Source organism: Vulpes lagopus, chromosome 21, assembly GCF_018345385.1.
Source record: "Vulpes lagopus strain Blue_001 chromosome 21, ASM1834538v1, whole genome shotgun sequence".
In the NCBI taxonomy this organism is placed as follows: Eukaryota; Metazoa; Chordata; class Mammalia; order Carnivora; family Canidae; genus Vulpes; species Vulpes lagopus.
The window spans coordinates 39,826,411-39,848,232 of NC_054844.1; the positions used below are offsets into that span (position 1 = coordinate 39,826,411).

A 21,822-nucleotide genomic window follows, 5' to 3' on the forward strand; every position below is an offset into this window, starting at 1 on the left:
TGTCTCTGCCTCTCTCTCAGGAATAAATAAAATACTTAAAAAAAAAAATTACCTCAAAGGAACCATAAGAACTAGCCAGCAGATACTGGTAGAAGGTAGCAGAATATCCCTGAAACTGGATTTTTGAGGGTGCTTAATAAAGGAGGGAAAGGAACGTAAAATTGGATAAGTCACTGACTTGGGAGCACGTTCTCAGTTCTCAGGATTTAAGACCTTGGCCAGGAGCCTAGGGAATGGGGGTAATTTAGCTTCCAAGGTGCCTTTCAGAAATCTGGAAAAAAAGGGTGAACACTCAGCAAAGTGAAAATGCTGGAGTTGCCCTCGAAAAAGGCAGATGAAGGAATCAAAAGGTGCAGGGGAAAAATATGCCAAAATGGGTCCATTATGCTGAGGCCCAGAGGACATTCCCATTCACCAAAGGCATCAGATAAGGACACCAGTTCCACTAAGTTCAATGAGCCTTCTCTACAGGCCAGGATTGAGCTTGGTAATAGCCACAGATCATGGGGCTAATAAATAAGAAAAGTCAAGTGGGCAGCACTTTAACTGACAAAGGTCAAGGGACAATTACAAGCATACCTCATTTTACTGTGCTTCACTTTATTACACTTTGCAGATACCGCATTTCTCACAAATTGAAAGTTTGTGGGAACCCTGCATTGAGGAAATGTACTACCACCATTTTCCCAAAAGCATTTGCTCACTTTGTGTCTGTGTCACATCTGTAAGTCTTGCAATATTTCATTATTATATATGTTATAGTTACCTATGATCAGTGATTGACTTGCTAAAAGCTCAGATGATGGGCATTTCTGAATGATAAGTATTTTAAACAATGTATGCACTTTTTAAAGACATTAACGCTATCCCATACTTAATAGACTATAGTATAGTAAAAATGTAACTTTTACACGCACTGGGAAAGCAGAAAATTCACCTAACTTGCTTTATCAAGGTATTTCTTTTTACTACAGTGGTCTGGAACCTAACCTACAATATCTCCAAGTTATGCCTATTAGAGACAACTTCTAACATAGGTAACTCAATCGTAAGTGAACTTCTATTTTAACCTTATCTTTAGATTCACCATCAAAATGATAGTTTATGCTTATCTCTGTGATCTAACATCAGGCCCAACTTCAGGAAGTTTTACATATATACGTTCCAAGATCTAGAGAATTTTGAGATATAATCAAACAGATTTAATTGGGAAAAAGAAATGGAAGTGGGAGTAGGTGGCAGAAAGTAGGATGAAAAGGATTTTTGGAACCGATAGACTTTCATAAGGTAGTTCCACCCCTTTCTCTAACTTCTTTCAGGTTTTTATCTTATCCTCCAAATCAAACCAAGTTACTGAAAATGTATTTACTTCTTGGGATGGAAATTTACCTGTTGTGTTTTTCCCTTTCCCATCAGAAACAACTCCCAAAGAACCCCAAAAACATATATACACATTCAAATACAAAGAAAACATGCATTCAAGTGATTGCTTTATATTTTCATAACATTTTAACATTTAATAGAAATTATATACAATAATTTTTTTTATTGTATCTTACATAAGAGAGCCACTACAGAAATTTACATAGGTTAGAAGCAAGATGGATGGTTAAGGAGGGCCCAGTCGTGTGGGCTATTCTCAGAGGTTATAGGTTAGAGTTCACTGGGGGAAGGGAGGTTCAGATTACCAATCAGATGAGAGGTAAAGAAAAGCTAAAACACAGGCCATTAGATAGAGATAACCAGACACTGGGTTCCATTAATATCCCAAGGGTACACATCTCCTACCTAAACACCTATGTGGATTTGTTCCAAGACTTGGGTATTCCCATTACAAAGATGTCTCTCCCCTCAGGCACAATCCCAAACACTCAATCCCAGCAGCTCTAACAGGAATCACCTATCTCTCTCTTCCTTGCACAGAGTGGGAAGACATCCACAATCTGTAGACACCATTGGTTCCTTCCCCTACAAATTTGGTTTGTTTACCTATAGCACTCAATAACCCAGAGGAAAAACAACCATCATAGTCAGTTGTCCTTCAGTGAGAGACAATCATAAATACTTGTTTAAAGAATGGAAAATTCAAATCTGCCAAAGTCAAATGGTTCTGAAAACAAACTATCAACTGATAGAAGAGGGTTCTGGCTTCCCATTTGCAGTAGCCACTCCACTGTGAGGCAACGGTGCAGAGGCTTTCTCAGTATTTCGAGACCCCTGTGATCTGCACCCATCTCCAGCCATCTGCATCTGGCCCTGTTAAAAGAAAGTCACTTTGGTTACAAATCCATTCATTATGGTCTGAAACATTAATCTAACTTAATCAACATCAAGAAGGCAGAAATTTAAAAAACTCTGAGACCCCACTCTTCCCCATACTTAACTATCTCTGACCCTTGGAGTCAGCAGTCATTATTTGTAACATTCCTGAGGCCCTCCCAGTGGGAGGGAGAGCTGTGCATTGTTTCTTCCAATGAAATAGCCATTCACTGCTGAGGTTCCAGAACAGCCAGCAGATCAGAGGAAGATAGTCCTTTGGGCCTCTGTTTGAAACCAACAGCTATAGTACAACTGCTAGTCTTCAGTCAGGGCCACTGGTACCCCACCCAAGGCTCAAAGAAGCCAAATCACATTACTTGTCCCTACTCTATGATGAAAACAATCCCAGTGTCAAACTCTCCCTTTAAAAAGAACCATTTATGTAGATTCTTTATCTTAACCTCTTCTAGTTAACTAAAAAATCACGTGTCCTACTCTCAGAGTCTGGGACTAGTGGTGTCCTCTTTAGGGGCCCATCTGAAGAACTGCCATCTGGGGCACCTGTATAGGCTACTTGTGATGACAACCCCACTCACAGGGAGTACATGCTAGCCATAGCCAGCAGGGAGACCTGTGCCTGGATGGGGCTGTCCTTCACTTGCCAGAATATCCACTGGGCCTTCAGCAATTTCTTTGACTGAATGATCTTCAAGGGTTAGAGAAGGATCAAAAAGTAAGGGTGAAGGAGGGCACTGCATACCATCACCCACGACATCCAAGTCCTAGGAAAAGAAAGAGAAAAAGCCCATCAGCAATACCAAGGGAACCAATAAGCTGAACCTAGCATATTTTTCAACAAATCTCAAAGCAATTTTCCCTTATTTCCTTTACCCCCTTGCCTACTTTCAATCAAAAAAAAGATTTCCCCAGAATGTCCAACAAATCAGGTAAGATCCAAAAGCACTAAGAACTTTTTCTTGCTGCTGAGTGTAAAACACAGACCACTATAGTAGCTTAAAAAAAGAAAAAGCATTTTCAAATAGAAAAATTCAGAGACATAAAGTAAAATAGTAGCTACCAAGGACTGGAGGGAGAGAGGAAACCAGAGTTATAGTTCAATGGGCAGAGTCTCAGGGCTGATAGAAAAGTTTCAGAGATGGACAACAGTAACAGTTGTGCGATACTGTTAATGTACTTAATACCACTAAATTGTACACTTAAAAATGGTTCAAACAGTAAATTTCATGTTACAAATATTTTACGAAAAAATTTTATTAAAAAAAGTATATTTCTTTTAAAACTAACTGTAGCCACCACCTAAGTTTGCCAGTTGTGAATCTAATATGGACAATCAGCATAATCCCAAGCTAGAATAAAATACTGCTTTAAAAGACTAGACAGGGATCCCTGGGTGGTGCAGCGGTTCAGCGCCTGCCTTTGGCCCGGGGCGCGATCCTGGAGACCCGGGATCGAATCCCACATGGGGCTCCCGGTGCATGGAGCCTGCTTCTCCCTCTGCCTGTGTCTCTGCCTCTCTCTCTCTCTCTCTGTGACTATCATAAATAAATAATAAAAAAAAAAAAAATTAAAAGACTGGACAATATGTGGGGTGCCTGGCTGGCTCAGTCAGTAGAGCATGCAACTCTTGATCTCAGGGTTGTGAGTTCAAGCACCACGATGAGCAGAACTTACTAAAGAAAAAATTAAAAAAAGATTGGACAATATGCGATTGCTTGATTAATGTCTTAACAGTCACAGTGGGCTAAGGAAATACTATTCTAAGTCCCTATCCCCACCCAGCAAATCCCTAATTCTTAAACAAAACATACTTCAATTGCTCTTTTAAAAAGAAAAAGGGAAGGGAGGGGAGGGGAGGGAGAAAGGAAAGAAAGGACATCATATTCCATAGACTATGTTCTTCTAATTGAAAGAGCCATTCCCATTGGGGTGCTGAATGGCTAACAGACCACAGAAACATATTACTCTTGGCTCCTGTTTGAAACCAACAGCTACAGCAAACCACTGGTCTTGATTCAGGGCCTAAAGCATTGCAAAGCCTCTGTGTGTCAAACTGACTTTCATGCTACCAAGAGTCTACTGCAAAACTCCCTTCCCAAGAGTGAAAATTAACAACGGGTTTCTATTCCTCCATGCCCAATTAACTTTATAGAAGCTGTTTCCAGTAATCTAGCTTCACAATAGGCTTAGTGCTTCCAAATTAAGTCTAAGAGTTTGAAACTCTCTCCCCTTCTTTGGTGTGCTGATCACCACATTAAGAATCATATTTCACAATAATTAAGATAGAGATTAATTAAAGAATGTACTGGGCAGCCTGGGTGGCTCAACGGTTTAGTGCTGCCTTCAGCCCAGGGCGTGATCGCAGAGACGCTGGATCGAGTCCTACGTCCGGCTCTCTGCATGGAGCCTGAGCCTGCTTCTCCCTCTGTGACTCTGCCCCCACCCTTCTCATGAATAATAATCTTTAAAAAAAAGAAAGATTTAAGAATGTACTACACTTAAAAGCTGCGCAATTTAAGCAGAAATTCAGAAAAGCATATGATCATCTATGTAACATCGATTTCAGATGTGTTAGAAATTATTTTTTTAGATGTTTTATTTACTTTAGGGAGAGCGCGAGTGAGAGGGGCAGCCGGAGAAAATCTTTAAGCAGACTCCCCACTAAGCATAGAGCTGGACTTAGGGCTTGATCTCATAACCCATGAGATTGTGACCTGAGCCAAACCAAGAGTCCAACACTCAAATGACGGAGTCACCTAGGTACTCCTAGAAACTTCTATATTAGAAACAGAAACCAGGGGATCCCTGGGTGGCGCAGTGGTTTGGCGCTCGCCTTTGGCCCAGGGCGCGATCCTGGAGACCCGGGATCGAATCCCACATCGGGCTCCCGGTGCATGGAGCCTGCTTCTCCCTCTGCCTGTGTCTCTGCCTCTCTCTCTCTCTCTCTGTGACTATCATAAATAAATAAAAAATTTAAAAAAAAAAAAAAAAAACAGAAACCAGAAAAGAAAAAAAAAAAAGAAACAGAAACCAGTATTTTCACATGGTTAAGTCTGTGAACTGTTTTCTCCAATTTTTTTACTTTACACAATTATACAAATAATTATCTTGGAATTCAAAAGAACTCATTTAAGTGGTGAGGCATAAAGTTTCCAAATCTCAAGATAACAATGGTATGGAAATGCTTTCTAAAGAAAATAGATATTGAAAAGGCTTTTCTCACATACTCATGTTGTATGTTATAAGAATTAAAATTGGGGAAAGGAACCTAAAACAAGAGAGGAAGGATGAACCAGCAGAAATGCCTATTACAACAAGAATACTTAGAAACATAAGTCCATCAGGACATAAAGAATCCACATTTTGTTCTGATCTCAAAAATCACACAAAAAAAGTAATAGGATTAATGTATTAGGTTGTTACTTGTCAAACATCCTGGATCAAAGCACAGAAAACAGCCAAGTATAATACCCAGAATGAGACTGAATTTTAACCTATATTAATACCTAATACCTGGTCTTCCCATAGGTAAAATTACCAGAAGTTATTAAGCTATAAAAATGTATCTAAGGCAGAATGTAGGTTATAAGCTAAGATTGCCTGGTGAAATTCATACAATTAAGAAATCATTTTTTTCAGCAAAATTTTATACTAATAAATATACACAGAATTTATAGGACAAAATGTCTTTTCAAAAACTGGATTTTGTTTCCACATTTTCTAGAGAAATTTTACCTCCAAAGATTAAAAATAGAACTATACTTATAATAACCAATGTGATTTATCAAAAGTACATTAATAAACAGATGATAAAGTACAAATAATTGATCATTTATAGTTTTTAAACCTCTAACATCAAAGGTCCATCTTAAAAACCCACTGGAATCCCCAAAATAAGGTTACTTCTCATATCCCTAAAAAAAAAAAAAAAATCAAATCTAAGCAACAAGAATTAACAGATTTGACAATGTTTTTAAATATTCTTAAAGACTTTATTTGAGAGAGAGAGAGAGAGAGAATAAGTGGGAGGATGGGCAGTGAGGGAGGGCTACACAGGCTACAGGCTGAGCATGGAGCCCCAATGGGGAGCGGAATCCCAGGACTGAGACCATGACCTCAGCCAAAATCAAGAGTCAGACCCTTAACTGACTTGAGCCATCCAGAAGCTCCTAAATATTTATTTATTTATTTATTTATTTATTTATTTATTTATTTATTTATTTATTTTAATATTTTACTTATTTATTCATGGGAGACAGAGGGTGGGGTGCAGAGACACAGGCAGAGGGAGAAGCAGGCTCCATGTAGGGAGCCCAATGTGGGACTCGATCCCAGGTCTCCAGGATCACACCCTGGGCTGAAGGCGGCGCTAAACCGCTGAGCCACCCGGCTGCCCCCTAAATATTTTTAAAATTAAGATTCCTTAACTGTCAGCTTCACCTATCATCATGAATCTTACAATCTCTATAATTTTGTGTAAAAATTCTCCAAAGAGCAATACTAATATGGCAAAAAGCAGGTGAAAGGGGAAAAGCAAAAATGAAATGGCTCTAAGAAATTATCAGATGAAATAAAAGTTACTAACCTAATATGCCTACATAAACACGTGCTATTTCCACATATGTATATTAATATCCAAAAGGAATCTGGTGATGTAATGCTTATTAGGTTAATTTTTAGACCTTATAAAGTTGCTCATGTTATTAAAAGTTAAAAAAAAGAAGAAGAAGATAGCACTTCTCTACTTCTCTGTATATTCTTCACATTTAAAATGAAGGGAAGTAGACAAAACTCTGTCCTTATCAATCCAGAGCTATCTATTCATTTACGCTCTTCAACAAAATCTCACTGGAAAAACTTGGGAAGCACTAAAGTATATAAGAAGGTCCCTTTATAGTTTTCACATTCTATAAAATCTGTGTGAAAGAAATTCTTAAAAAAGCAATTAAAATCAGGATTATAATAAAAATTATAATTTTATTATAAATGAAATAATAAAAACCAAAAATAGCCTGTAAATCATACATTAAGCAAAGAAGGGGATGGGGATTATGAAAAAAATTGGAATCAGTTTATTCTTAATACTACCTTTCTTTTTCAGATATTACCCTGTCCGGATATATCCTTCTTAGCAAGCAGTATCTTTGAAGTCACCCAAACTTTGCTTCTACTCTTAGCAAACAATCTTGCAACCTATATTCAATTTTCCATTTAGATTTGTCCCATTACACATGTCATGGTTATATACAGCACACCTTTATTATGAAATTCAGAAGACTTATCTTCAGAACAAATAATGAAAACCTTTATCCAGAACACTAAATATTAAGTAAATTGCTAAGATAGAGATGGTAAGTCAACTGATCCTCAAGTCACATAGTAGGGGTAGTGCTAATTAAGGGAACAATAAAATCAGAGATGGGTTCATGGGCTGGGACCAATTGAGGAACAAGCTTAAAAAAGTACTGTACATACTTAGAAGACTGTAAATACTTAAAAAGAGATCACTGTTGTTCTAGTCCATTCACAACAGAATCTGTAATAAGGTATCAAAAATAAAAGTCAATAGCCAGAGTTAAGTTTAGAGTCATTTCCTGTGGGCACCTTAACCTGAAAATGAAATCTTTACTACTACAGAGCAAAAACACAAGCTTACAACTGTCAAGAGTAGGTATCAGAATTCACTTGTATTATTAAGATTCTAGTGAATCACTTACCTTGTGGATGGTACCAGACTTCCTGGCCACACCAAGTCCAACCATAATCTTGATTTTCTAACTTCCCATAGTTTACAATTTAATTCACTTTTTATTCCCTCAGATAAACTCCTGCCATTTTAACTCTCTAAATCAATATGCTAACGTACAAATACAACCATACATGTATCATTTCAAAAACTTGGTATCAAGTCTCCCAGCCACAAAAGACCAATAACCTAGTCTCACCATTAATAAATAAGGCCTTGCCTGAAGGGCCAACCAGAGCAGAGCTTCTCTAACTTACATCACTGAACTCCAGAGGTAAACTCTCAGTGGGCTGAAGCTCGGCAGCACTCAAGTACAGATCCATGGGGCCGGCTTCCAGATCGTCTGGCACAGACAGTACCTGCTCGGGCTTATACATCTGAGGAGGCAACTGGAAATGCAGTGGGCAGCAGGGATCCTCAGAGAGGCTTACAGGAACTGGTTTGTTGCAGGGTACCTCTTCAGACCCCTGGCAGCATTTGAAGAGAACCTGATTCGTGTCCTGACAAATATCTGTAGAAAAATGGTCAAGGGAAATAAAATGGATCTATTGGAGGCACAAAATAGAAGGGCTGTCGGCCATGTAAAACTCAAGGTCTGCACTACAGAAGACAATTGGCTACATTTGAAACAGAACCAAGCAAGCACAGTTAGCAATTTTTAAAGTTCTTCTCAAAATAAGTATCATTCACTAGCATCTAATTCTAGCTCTACCAGTAATTTAAATCCTAACCTACGCTTCAGGATCCCAGTCATTTAAACTAGAGACACCAATCTTGTTCTCACTTAGGGATTTGAGAACACTGCTAAGCAAATAGCAATAACAATCCTAGGAAACTATACCTATTCAGAAGAAAACTGCTATGGCAAAGAAGTGCTACCAAACCCCTCCAAGAACTCTGGTAAGTAGATTGGCAAAAAGACTGCAAAAACTTTTTGAATCTTGTTCCCAAAATATTTACATGTTTAAAGCAGCAGAGAACTCAGGAAAATAAAAGCTCCAGTAATAGACAGACGATAAATAAATTTCCATGTCCCTTTACTTTTTGGGGGGGTAGGTGTACCAGTGCAGGGAATTTGTCCTGGCCCCAAATAGAAAGAGATGAAGATAATTTTGTTTATGAGGTCCCTGGAAAGGAAGTACTCCAGGAACACTCCAAGAGCAGTAACAACTTCTATTAAGGGTAAAACAGCTAAAGGCTCATTTCCAAGATGGCAAAAAAGCTCTCGGTAGGATGAATCATAATTAGAATGATTAGATAAAACCACAAAATTTGGTTCAAGTTACTCCATTAAATGGGTTTTATTCAAGTGATACCATTTCTTGTAATCTAAATTGTGAGTTTTTCCCCCTAGATTAACAGACAACTGTTATTTCAAATGTCAGCTTACTTTTATTTTTTTCTTCTTAAAGATTTTACTTATTTATTCATGATAGACACAGAGAGAGAGGCAGAGACATAGGCAGAGGAAGAAGCAGGCTCCACGCAGGGAGCTGGATATGGGACAAGATCCCGGGACTCTAGGATCATGCCCTGAGCTGAAGGCAGACACCCACAACTGCTGACCCACCCAGGCATCCCAAATGTCAGCTTACTTTTAAACCAGAAAGCAACAATTTTCTATAAACTGTACCCAGGATTATAGAATTATGGGTAATTTTCTCCCAAATTTTAAGGTAATTTCTAAAAATTGAAAAGTCGAGCATACATTTTATTTTTTTTAAAGAGATTTTATTTATTCATGAAAGACAGAGACACAGACAGAGGGAGAAGCAGGCTCCATGCAGGGAGCCCGACATGGGACCCGATCCCGGGACTCCAGGACCACGCCCTGGGCCAAAGTCAGGCACTAAACTGCTGAGCCACCCAGGGATCCCAAAGATTTTATTTATTTATTCATTAGACACACACACACACACACACACACACACACAGAGAGAGAGGCAGGCTCCACGCAGGGAGCCTGATGTGGGACTTGATCCCGGGTCTCCAGGATCAGGCCCTAGGCTAAAGGCAGGCGCTCAACCGCTGAGCCACTCAGGCTGCCCTTATTTTTAAAACAAATAAAAACTTCTTGAATAAAGCCATTTGTCTCAATCAATTCTTGGAAACTGCTAATCTCTTAAGGCAGAGTTTCACAACCATGATACTACTGATATTACTGGCTGTCCTGTGCATTATAGGATGGTTAGTGGCATTCCTGGCCTCTACCCACTAGATGTCAGTAGCACTCTCACTCAAGTTATAAACAAGCAAAACTGTCTCCACACGTTGCCAAATGGGGATATAAATGGTCCCCAGTTGAGAACTACTGCTCTAAAGAACAGTGAATAGTACAAATTAAACAGTATTTACTGAATGAAAATGAACAAATGAACACATGAATCCTACAGGAATAACCAGATGTGCATTCTGTGTGCTTAAAAAAATCTAAAGTCTCCAATGCCCAATCTTACTCAATATGAATACTTAAAAAATCAATCCATTAAATTGTTTTAATCAGAACTTTTTTCATAGAATTCAAAGGACTTTTAACAAGTCTCTTATTTAATACAATATTCTGGAAAAACCCTCCCCCCATCCTCCTCCACCCCCTTTCCTTTACAATGGGAACAAGAGAGACAAAGAGAAGGGAATGGTTGACCTACAACTAGAGTCTGGGTCCTTCACTTTCAGTCCAGTGCTGTCTCCATTAGACCAGAGTAAAGAGTTAACAGGTCACCAATGGCAGTCGCATGTTTCTCTGGGATAAGGACTTAAGGAAGGGTAAGTGACTTAAGCAACTATGGAGTGGAAAGGAAAAAAACATAAAACAAAAAAATCATACTTCCCTTCTCTTTTCAAATACATTTCAACTTTGCTTTTAAAAATATTAATATTCTAATAAACTACTTGAATATAATACTATAAATCTAAAATACTCCTTAATATTTGTAAATTGAGACTTTTTTGACTTATAAAGTAAATCAAGCTCACTGAAGAAAACCTGAAAAGTACAAGGCAGAGGAATAAAGGGCATGAATAACCCCACCATCCAAAAGTAGTCCACCTCTTTTACTTTCCCTCTCAGTATCTGATTTTATGTAATTCCATACCTTATTTTTGTCGTTATCATACATTTTTCTGTCATTCATAAATTTCGTTAAATCTAATGTTTATTGCCTAAACATATTCCATATTGTATCATAATTTTCTTCTCTATACCCACCCCATTTCTGAAAATTTTAAGGCTGTCTCCGTTTAAAAGAATTTTATATAAAAATATTGGTCTACATTTGACTATCTTCTTAAATTCCAAGGTAACATAATCATTATCAAACAATATGAATACTGTCAAGCTGCTTTCTAAAAAGCTTGCACCACTTGGTCTTCCCACTGGCAGTAGCTGGAAGACCCATTTCACTACAATTTCACCAACCTGAAATTTACTCATTCATTAAATATATATATACAAGTATCAAACTCATAGACTAAAAATTTCCTTATTTCCTATTTCACATATGTACAGTAAAGATAAATACTTTTAATTACCACTTCTACTTTTAAATCTGTCTACCAATGCCCAATTATATGTTTTCAGCATTTATTTTTAATTTTTAATTACCTCACACAAGTATTTTGTATATTAGGGATAGCAATCTTTTACCATTTATTACAAAAAGTAGTAAAATGGTAAAATATTCAACAAACAGAACAGAAAAAAATTTTTTCCTCTCAGAAGACCAAGAGAAGGTTCTCCTTCTTTTCCTATTAAAGAAGATACACTTCATTTCCAAATATTTCTTATCTCTTGCCAGGCAAATGATATCCAGCAAGATTTATGCCTTTCAGATAATAAAGATTTTCATACTCAACAAGTGCTTTTACTGTCAAAGTGACTTTCTTAATATTCATAATAAAGATGTACTTTCACAATCCAATAAACAACTCAGAAGTCTTATAACCTGGTAAATGTGGTCTCATAGCAGAATCAAGAGGAGCTATGATGGTTTAAAGGCAAACTAACTGGGAGAGTGGAGAGTAGAATCATTGTTTTTGGAAATAGTAAGTTTCCAATTTGAATAAAGTCTAAATATACAAATTAGGGCCCTGACCATACAGAAGGATAATTCTCACAGAAAAGTCAGTTCAGAACCTATAGTTTTTTAGTGGGAAACCCAAAGTAATTTTTTGTGTGTGATAACTGGATTCAACAGTATTGTATTTCCAAAGAACAAGTTCTATCAGAGAGCTCTACATTTTGGAATCTCAGTATTCATCTACTATGAGTAAATATTAGCCCATCCCTATCTCCAATGACACAGATGTTTCTTTCTAACGAATTGACCATCACATTTCCAAAGTTCTGAAATGGCCAACAGACCATAGAAAGACATTTCTTTTGGCTCCTGCTTGAAACCAACAGCTTCAGCAAACTGCTGGCCTTGATTCAGGGCCAAAGGAAAACAAAGACCTTCAATTAAGCAAACTAGCAGAGATTCCCACCAGCCTTTAATCTAGCTAGCAAACTGAACGAATAAAAAAGATACGGGTAAGGCAGTGTCTGGTCATTGGAAGAGATTGATTGGAACAACGAACATCATCCACAAAGGCCAAGCACCTCTGACTGGAACGAGTCGTATGAGCCTAAAATGGAGAAAATAGATAAATCAAACAAACCCTCAAAAGAAAATACAACCAACTGGGACTCCTAAGTGGCTCAGATGATTAAAGCATTCAACTCTTGGTTTCAGCTCAGGTCACAATCTCATGGGTGTGAGATCCAGACGTGTTGGGCACCCTGCTCCGTGGAAGTCTGCTTGAAGGTTCCCTCTGCCTCTCCCCCACTTACAAGCTCCCTAAAATAAATAAATCTTAAAGAAAACACAACCAAATACCTGTGATATTTACTAATAAGAAATGTATGTCCTTAAAGGCTAAAAAACTCAACATTTGACAAGTTCACTCACCAATACTACACAAAAGGAAAAAAATTAAAACCTCATGTCCAAATAATGTGTCAACCCTAATTCAAAACATCTCTCCATATAATAAGTGGGTGATAAGCCTAATTATTTTCAAACTATTTTGTCTTTTAGTGACAATTTTTTAGGGCTTGAACTCAAAACCTCAAGATCAAGAGTTGCATGATCTATAGACTAAACCAGCCAGGTGCCCCTAGCAAAACCCTTTTGTAAATTGCAATTTTAAGTGGAGCCCTAACAAACAAAACAGATAAAAATGGAATTATTCCAGGTGCCTCGGTGGTACAGCTAGTTAGGAATCCAACTCTTGGTTTTGGCTCAGGTTGTGATCTCAGGGCCATGAGGTCAAACCCTGCATCAGGATCTATGCTAAGTGCAGAGTCTACCTAAGATTCTCTCTCCCTCTCCTGCTGCCCCTCCCCGACCCTCCTGCTCACTCTCTCTAAAATAAATAAGTAAGTAAATAAATAAATAAATATATCTTTTTTAAAAATTAAGCAGAGACCAAGGGCTTTAAAAACAAATTTAAGAATGATCACTTAACTCTGCTTCTGGGAAGCCTAGGTGGCACAGTGGTTGAGCTTCTGCCTTCGGCTCAGGGCATGATCCTGAAGTCCCAGGATTGAGTCCTATAACAGGCTCCCTGTGGGGAGCCTGCTTCTCCCTCTGCCTATGTTTCTGCCTCACTCTCTCTGTCTCTCATGAGTAAATAAATAAAATCTTAAGAAAAAAAAAAAAAAAAAACCTCTGCTTCCTATCAACTTAACTCCTGACATTCTTTGCTCCTATTATTCTACCTATCCTCTCATCTTCTAAAACAAGTTTCCCAAGCAACTTACGCTTTAACCAGTCCCTATTTCTGAACCGAAGAACTTAGAAATCTACGGCAACCCGTAAATTTACAGAGAACAGAGGCCCAAAGAAGTTAACAGTGCAGACACAGAACTGGTCAAAAGAGAACTAAAAAAAAAAAAGAGAGAGAGAGAACGAAGACTACAATTCACGTCTCTGGACTTCCACGTAAGTGTTCTTTTCAATTTACCCCATGTGCAATTAAGTCAGATTTCCAATCCAAGACTGTACAATGTTTTGACTATTACTCTAACTTGTAAACAAAGCAAATATACACCCCTTACAGATATAAACACAAATTACCTGTTGGGCAGCACCATCTGTAGCCAGCATTCTGCGTTCCTTCAGCTGCCTATGTAATAAGGCTTCCACTCCATAGCGCTGACGATACCGCCGAAGACATTTTAGACGCTTTAAGTTCTCTCGTTCTTTGGCCAAAAGTCCCTCTGGGCCAGTCAGGAGACTACTACCTGGTGAGTCACAACAGTCAAGATTTACGTGCCAAGCAACCAATAAAGGATGGCTTCCCCAATTAACAAGAAATAAACAGAGAAAACTACGGCCATAAGATAGCCACTTTCAAAAGCAAATTCTCCTTCACTCCAGGTACCAAGACAGAAATAAATCTAACTACAACCAAATACACATTTTGAAGCCACAACAGCTTGTTGGGACTAACATTAAAACTTGCCTAGATGGGATCCCTGGGTGGCTCAGTGGTTTAGTGCCTACCTTCGGCCTAGGGTGTGATCCTGGAGTTCCAGAATCGAGTCCCACATCGGACTTCCTGCACGGAGCCTGCTTCTCCCTCTGCCTGTGTTTCTGCCTCTCTCTCTCTCTCTCTCTCTCTCTCTCTCTCTCTCTCTGTGTCTCTCATGAATAAATAAATAAAATCTTTGGAAAAAAAAGAACACTCGCCTAGAGCTTCATGTTCCACTTTGCGATTATGTAAGTAACGTCGCTTCTTCTCTTTGAGCAGATGCTGAAGTCGTTTAAACTGATCAATGTACAAAGACTGCAAACGAATTAGCTTTTCACGCATAATCAGGGCAACTTCTTCTGCTGTATAGACACCAGCATGTCTGGAATAAAACAGAGTTAAGCAAAAAATAAGAAAACACAAAAATAAAACCCCAGCTTAAATGCAGAAAAGGGTAGAGAAGAGACTTAAGTTTCTTATTTAACAGTAAGTCAGCACAGAGACCATCACCTTATTAAATAGGAATGTTTTTACATACAGCATTCAAGTTATTAAAAAACAAAAAAAAAGCTATTAAAAAACAAAATAATAAAATCCCCAAGTATGGATACTAACTTGTGATCTCACAACATGATGAAGGCAAGAGGTTTCATTATTTTCCCCAGTTACCTGCATTATGTTTAAGAAGTGAAGACATGGAACACTCAAAGTTTTTATTAATCTACAATCTTATCCCAGTTTCATAATTTAATTACTTAAGCTATCAGAACAGCTTAAAAGTATTCAACTTAGTAGCATTTATACTTTAACCTATTTTAGTTGAAGTACAAAAGATAGTGATTTCAGTTTCTAATTTAAAATACATTCTGGGGGCAGCCCCGGTGGTGCAGCGGTTTAGCGCTGCCTGCAGCCCAGGGCGTGATCCTGGAGACCCGGGACATCGGGCATGGTGCCTGCTTCTCCCTCTGCCTATGTCTCTGCCTCTCTCTCTGTGCGTGTCTCTATGAATAAATAAATTAAAAAAAAAAAAAAAAACATTTGAAATACATTTTGGGACGCTTGAGTGGCTCAGTGGTTGAGCGTCTGCCTTCGGCTCAGGTCATGATCCTGGGATCATAGGATAGAGTCCCACATCAGAGACTCTGCAGGGAGCCTGCTTCTCCCTCTGCCTGTGTGTCTGCCTCTTTCTTTGTGTCTCTCATGAATGAATGAATGAATGAATGAATGAAATCTTTAACAAAAACAATTAAGTAAATGGTTACTTTGAGGAAAATCACATATACATACCTACAAGAGGGGAAAGAAACTAATACTAATTCTAGTTAGGATAAAATCTAATGACATCATCATAAATAATACAAAAAGCACCCTTCTGAAACAAGCAAGTAAAGAAAACATATGCTGTTAAATTGTTAATGATTCAAAAAACGGTCCTAGTGACAAAACACTGGCACCAGAAATAAAATTAAGAGAATTTCATTAAATAAAGAAACTTTTATTAAATTTAAGACATCAGCAATATGGAAACATATCAACAAATTTAGTATCAGGGACGCCTGGGTGGTGCAGCGGTTGAGCATCTGCCTTTGGCTCAGGGCATGATCCTAGAGTCCTGGGATCAAGTCCCACATTGGGCTCCCTGCATGGAGCCTGCTTTTCCCTCTGTCTATGTCTGCCTCTCTCTCTCTCTCTCTCTCATGAATAAATAAAATCTTAAAAAAAAAACAAAAAAAACTTTAGTATTATAAGATATTTAACAACTCTACTGACATCCCTAAAAATGCAAATATTTTAGAAGGCCAAAATTTTTTTTGGATAATCTCATAGGGGAATTAAGGAAAGCCTTTTATTTAGTTGCCTATTTTATTTTCCCCTTTGAATGTTCCTTTTAGGAGACACTGACATCAAGTATCTAGTCCTTTTAACATTTATACATCTCATAAAATTAACTGGTATTTTTAAGTTACACTAGCATAAATGTGTCCCCCAGAGACTGATCCACTGTAGATTACTACTGACAAAATCAAGTTTCTGGACCTTCGAAGCGGAGTATTTACCACACCAAAGGACAGTCACTTTGTGACCCTACAGAGCATATACCTCTTCAAAGCAGCAAGTCTGGCTTTTTCTTTCTTTCAGAACCACAATGGGAGAGAAAAAAAAAAGAATGTCTGGTATAAAATTACTGCTGAGAAAGAATCCTGCCAGTTAATGAACTTTCAAACTACTTAGATGAAACTTTCCAAACAAGATTGTTTGAACTGACATTCATTGTTTGAACTGAGTAACTGACATTACTCAAGAAAAACAGATGAAATTATTCTACTTAGCAAACGTAAACCTAAACGATTTTATAAAAAGATCAGAAATTCATTACCTATTTACTATACTTCTATGCTGTCAATGCGAAATGTTTCTTAAAAGACAGTAGTCAAAAAGAATGAAGAAAACAAAAAAAGAAAAAACTAAACTAAACCCAAACCATGAGACAGAAATAGAAGGCAGTGAGTAGCAACGGTTTTTTTTTTTTTTTCTACAACTCTTAAGGTGATCATGAACTAAGTGAAGAGCAGAATCTTAGTTAAGATATAATTAGACTGATTAGTCACTTCTGGGTTTCTAAATCAGTTTCTCTTTCTTAGGCATGAAACCAAAGGAAACTCTTGAACATCTCTTTTTTTCCTACTAGAAAAAAAAAACCCTCATAAAATGTAACTTTGCAAAAAAAAAAAAAAAAAAAAAGTTATTCAAATACAATCACATTATTGTTCCTGAGGCTTAATCCAGGGATCCATTTATATCAATTTCCTCTTCTCCAACTGATTTAAGCATTTCTCAACCAACCTCCCATTATGTCCAAGACAGTTCCTATTTTCTCCCCTAGGCTTTTTCATGTGTAGAATTTGATATCCAAAATTTTTTCCAAATTACAAGACTTCCAAAACAGAATAAAATCTTCCCCTGCAGCAAGATGGTGGTGAACCAGGACAGTACACTTTAAAATATAGAAGCTAGTACTGCTCACAAAATAGCTAAACTCTCTTCACCCCTCCTAGGTTATTAATCTATTAATTGCATGCATTACTACAGTCCACATTCTAACTACAAAAAAATTTTAAAGCCTTATGTGGAGTTACAACTTACTTTAGGGGATCTTCTTGATCACTGTCTATGCTATCAGCTTCACTGTCAGGGTCACCTCTCCATGTCTGATCCACAGTAATGGGTTCCTGCTCCCCATCACTCCAGCTGTCTTCATCTGAGGCAAGGAAGGGAGAGCAGCCATTAAGACTTCCCACCTCCGTAACTCCACCACACAAAACTAGATTACTTAACACATCAACCCAAACCTTAACGTTTAAGAAAACAAACAAAAAAAGCCCCAAGAACTTAGTACAAAGGCTCTGACAAATAAAATTGGCTTGAAAAAATACAACCCAGGTAAGATTACTTAAAACATAAATAAGGTAACCTTGCCCTCAAAAGGGCAGAAAGGTCAACTCAAAATTATTCTTGCTTCCTGAAATTAGCTTGCCTCACAAAGACAAGCATAAACAACAATGAAGGAAATCATCAAAAACTCAGAAAAATAAACCCAAGCACACACTACTTCAAACTGAAAAGAACTGGTGAACACAGCAATCCTGGAATTCTCACCAAACTGTCAATGAATTACATTATTATCACATGCCATGTATATTCACAAGGCACTGTGCTACCCAAAACAAGTTCTTTAACTTACTTTTTCCTTTTTCATTCTAGGAGAAGATCCTTACCCAGAATTCGGCTGGCTTCACTGCGGCTACTTTCTGGAGTCTGAGACCCCAGCTCTGTCTTAGCGTAAGAACTCAGCTGGCACAAGAGTGTTTCACCCATAGGCCCTGGATTGGTCTTCTTCATTTGAGCATGAAGTGCCAGGGCATTCCTACGGGCATGTTCAGCACAGAAAGACACCCTAAGGAGACAAAAATATTAACATTTATACTCCGGTCCCTTCTTCTTGAAAGAGTTCAACCATTTTCTTAGTCACTAATCTTTAGATCATTCTTAGGAAATTAAAATGAGGGCAGCCCATGTGGCTCAGCGGTTTAGCGCCTGCCTTCAGCCCAGGGCCTGATCCTGAAGTCCCAGGATTGAGTCCCACATCAGGCTCCCTCCATGGAGCCTGCTTCTCCCTCTGCCGGAGTCTCTGCCCCCCACCCCTCTCTCTCATGAATAAATAAAACCTTTTTAAAAAAAATTAAAATGAGCATTACCTTCATTTATAAATTAAAAAGGCCAGTGAGGCAGAGCAATTTAACCGGCCCAAGGTCAGCTCATTACATATTATTACCAAGCAGAAATGCAAGCAGCATAACCTGGTGCTTCATTCATCAAACCAAACATTTCAACTATAAAAAATGCTGACATCATCTTAGAACAAATCAAAGAGATCCACTTTCATCTCTCAAAACTGGTTCTGGCAACTCTGTATTTTACTTCAGCTATCAATCCACTGTGGGTAATAAGACGTGGGGCACAATTTCAAAACCAAAATACACATGCAGAGTTAACTAGCCAAATTCTGTTTCTGCGTGAATACTTTTGCTTCTATGATGAAAGCCACAAAGCCTCTCCCAGAAGAATACACGTATACACAGCCTAAGGAGGCTCAGGGTCATGACCCAAAGAGCCAGGGGACCCCGGGGAGCGGGGGGGGGGGGGGCGGTAAGAATAATCTAGAATATCCCCTTATTTTACAGACAAAAGAAAAGGTCTAAAAGGAATGAAGTCAGTGGCCCTCTTTCCAGTTTTCAACATTAAAACTCCAGCTATTCACAACCTCACGATATACCTCATCCCACCCACCCCTCTCCTCCCTTTAAAACTCAAAGTACACACGACATAGATGATCTGTACATTTTATATATATATATATATATATATATACCCATCTTTCTTCTCGGGCTTTGGAGCAGCACTGGGACATCTTTTTCCATTCTTCGTCGATATATAACTGCACTGCTTGAAGGGTGCATTCTTGTCTTCTAGGATATGCTTAATGCAAAACTCCTGCCCTTCCAGACGGGGCTGCGAGCATGGGCGATGAGTGAATGAACAAGACAGGGGCTCCTGAGACCTGGGCACTGGGGTGATCCTCCCCCGATTGGTCGGCAAGACGTGGATCCGAATCCTATTCATACCAAAACCTGCAGGGTCACACAAAAGATCAAAAAGCCCTTAGCCCTCCCGTAAATTCCTGCGGCACAACATCCGGGCTGCCCGCGCGGGTAGTTTCCAAAGGGCTGGCCCAAGTCACCCTCCGTAGGTCCCCGCCCCCCGCCCCCCTCCTCAGAGCCATTAGTCAGTCTCACGGCAGCTTCTCCCCCACCCGGACCACCCGCGCGTCGCGCGCCTCCCAGACTCGCACGGCCGCCGCACGAGGAGGGAGCGCCGGCCACGCCGCAGCACCGCGCCCGGCCTCCGCCTCCCCGCACGCCGCCTTTGTCCCGGCCGCCTCAGAGCTCACGGCTGGGCCCTGCCCGTCCCCGGCCGCCCGTGCAAGCGCCATTTTGTCCTCTGGCTCCAGGCACGGGAGAATCTGGCTTCTGGGAGCCTATAGGAGGAGAGCAACCTCGACGCTGGTTGAAACAAAGCAGCAGCTCGGAGACGGCACGAGGGGCGAAGCGGCTGCCTAACTGCAGAAGCGAGAGGAAGCCCCGCCGCCATCTTACCTCGGCCGCCGCGCCGCGCCGCGCCGCTCAGCCCTCTGGCCGCGCCAGCCGCTTCTAACTCGGCCCCGCTCCCTTCCAGGCTCCCAACCCCTGATTGGCTACGGTGCCCACGGCTGTGCGTCACCATTGGTCGAGGCCCGCTAACCTATCACGCCTGAGGGGGCGGGGCGCTAGAGACAGCGCGGCCGGGGTGGCTAAGACGACCTGTCCGTCAGCCAGTGACTCCGCCCCCCCGGTGCGCGCGCGCGCGCACCGCGGGACTCGCCAGCGCGGCGTTGCTGGTTTTCGGGCTGCGCTTGGCCGCTGCGTGGTGCGAGGCGGCTACTCCCCGGACCACCCCGGCCCCGCGGCTACAAAAACTCAGACATACAGAGGCCGGAAGGTCACTGTACAGTTGACTCTTACTGTTTATACAGGGAAAGGCTGTAGTTTTCTTTAGTGAGCAGGTCATTTATTGAAACGAGTATTTACGGAGTCTGGGAAGTTTCATATTTAAACACTTGATTTTCAGAGCAAACCCTGAGAGGCCGAGGCTGTTATCTCCATCTTACGGATAAGATAACCGAGGAACCGAATGGGCCTCTCCATCTATCTAGTAAATGGAAGAGGGAGGTGAATTTGAACCCAGCTCTCATTCCTTGTCCCTTAATTGCCTCTCATGTAGCATAGAGCATTGGATTGAGAATAAGGAAATAGGAGTTCTGGTTTTGACCCTAGTTCTCTAAAATTCTCTACAATTTCATGCTAACTAATGCAGGTATAGAGAAACGGCAGACAATCCCAATCTTATCATACTTTAACGATTTTTCAGCAAAAGTATCTTTTTTTTTTTTCATCTCCACCCCACCTGTTGTAGAAAGGAACCAACAATTTCTCCCTGTAACCCTTCTGGATCTTTTTTCTGCATCCCAGCCTTACAACGTTTATCTAGTGTCAGTTTCATTTAAGAGGTTTCTCCAGCAGCAATGAGCTGATGAAGTATGATTCACACTGCCAAGTGTGCATAGAGAATCTACAATGCTGGACAACTACAGTTTAGGCACACGAAGTGATTAAAACAAAGGGGGAGGGGTAGAGGGGGAGGTAGAAGAGATGTCATTTCCAGATTAGGGTGTCCCCAGAAGGCCCTTTTCTGAAAATTCATTCATTCAACAAATACTTATTGAGAACCTAAGTGCCAGGCACTAGGGATACAGAGAGAACAAGAGAGATGACCCTGTTCTTTTTGAGTAAACATTCTACAGCAGTTTCAGGATGTGGATGCAAATACAAACATAGTATCAACAGAAAAGATGATATGTACACATAAGCAAACGCTCCAACCGTCAGAAGGGATACAAAGAAGGCATTTGTTATAAACTCTCTACAACTCAAAACTAGCTGGAAAATATGGGAATCAGAAATCTGCAACCAGGGGCGCCTGGCTGGCTCAATTGCTAGAGCATGCAACTCTTGATCTTGGTGGCGTGAGCTGGAGCCCCATATTGAGTGCAGATTACTTAAAAATAAAACCTTAAAAAAAAAAAAAAGGGAGGGGTGCCTGGATGGTACAGTTGGTTAACTGTCTTT

The 21,822-nt window shown here is 39.8% G+C and overlaps 1 protein-coding gene and 3 non-coding genes across 9 annotated transcripts; all 4 read right to left on the reverse strand.

Annotated features, from left to right (window-relative positions):
- Nucleotides 1-1,473: 1,473 nt before the first annotated feature.
- KANSL2 (KAT8 regulatory NSL complex subunit 2) lies at nt 1,474-20,366 on the reverse strand. 6 transcript variants are annotated; one of them, XM_041736726.1, is made up of 10 exons: nt 20,254-20,366; nt 19,470-19,728; nt 18,316-18,494; nt 17,684-17,798; nt 14,758-14,921; nt 14,143-14,309; nt 12,553-12,649; nt 8,281-8,534; nt 2,922-3,041; nt 1,474-2,256 (listed from the first exon to the last, which is right to left on the reverse strand). In XM_041736726.1, exons 2-10 carry the CDS (start codon nt 19,718-19,720, stop codon nt 2,125-2,127), a joined length of 1,479 nt encoding a protein of 492 aa, XP_041592660.1. In that variant the 5' UTR covers nt 19,721-19,728; nt 20,254-20,366; the 3' UTR covers nt 1,474-2,124. The 6 variants fall into 6 exon arrangements, with proteins under 6 accessions (XP_041592660.1, XP_041592661.1, XP_041592664.1 ...); XM_041736727.1 differs by lacking the exon at nt 20,254-20,366 and adding an exon at nt 20,049-20,146; XM_041736730.1 differs by lacking the exon at nt 20,254-20,366 and having other exon boundaries at nt 8,383-8,534; nt 19,470-19,853.
- LOC121480463 lies at nt 2,460-2,595 on the reverse strand. Its single transcript, XR_005984981.1, has one exon. It is a non-coding gene; the product is annotated as a small nucleolar RNA SNORA2/SNORA34 family (small nucleolar RNA).
- LOC121480462 lies at nt 4,170-4,302 on the reverse strand. The gene has a single exon (XR_005984980.1). It is a non-coding gene; the product is annotated as a small nucleolar RNA SNORA2/SNORA34 family (small nucleolar RNA).
- On the reverse strand, nt 12,326-12,462 carry LOC121480461. Its single transcript, XR_005984979.1, has one exon. It is a non-coding gene; the product is annotated as a small nucleolar RNA SNORA2/SNORA34 family (small nucleolar RNA).
- Nucleotides 20,367-21,822: the final 1,456 nt, after the last annotated feature.

Excerpts from the sequence above, each read along its gene's own strand:
- KANSL2 (XM_041736726.1), bottom strand. The coding sequence starts at position 19,720 with ATGAATAGGATTCGGATCCACGTCTTGCCGACCAATCGGGGGAGGATC. Across the intron at positions 14,310-14,757 it reads AGTGGAACATGAAGCTCTAG|GTAGTAGTCTCCTGACTGGC; the intron begins GCGAGTGTTCTT and ends GTGACTCACCAG. Across the intron at positions 8,535-12,552 it reads GACCAGACACTGCCTTACCC|ATATTTGTCAGGACACGAAT; the intron begins GTATCTTTTTTA and ends ATTTTTCTACAG.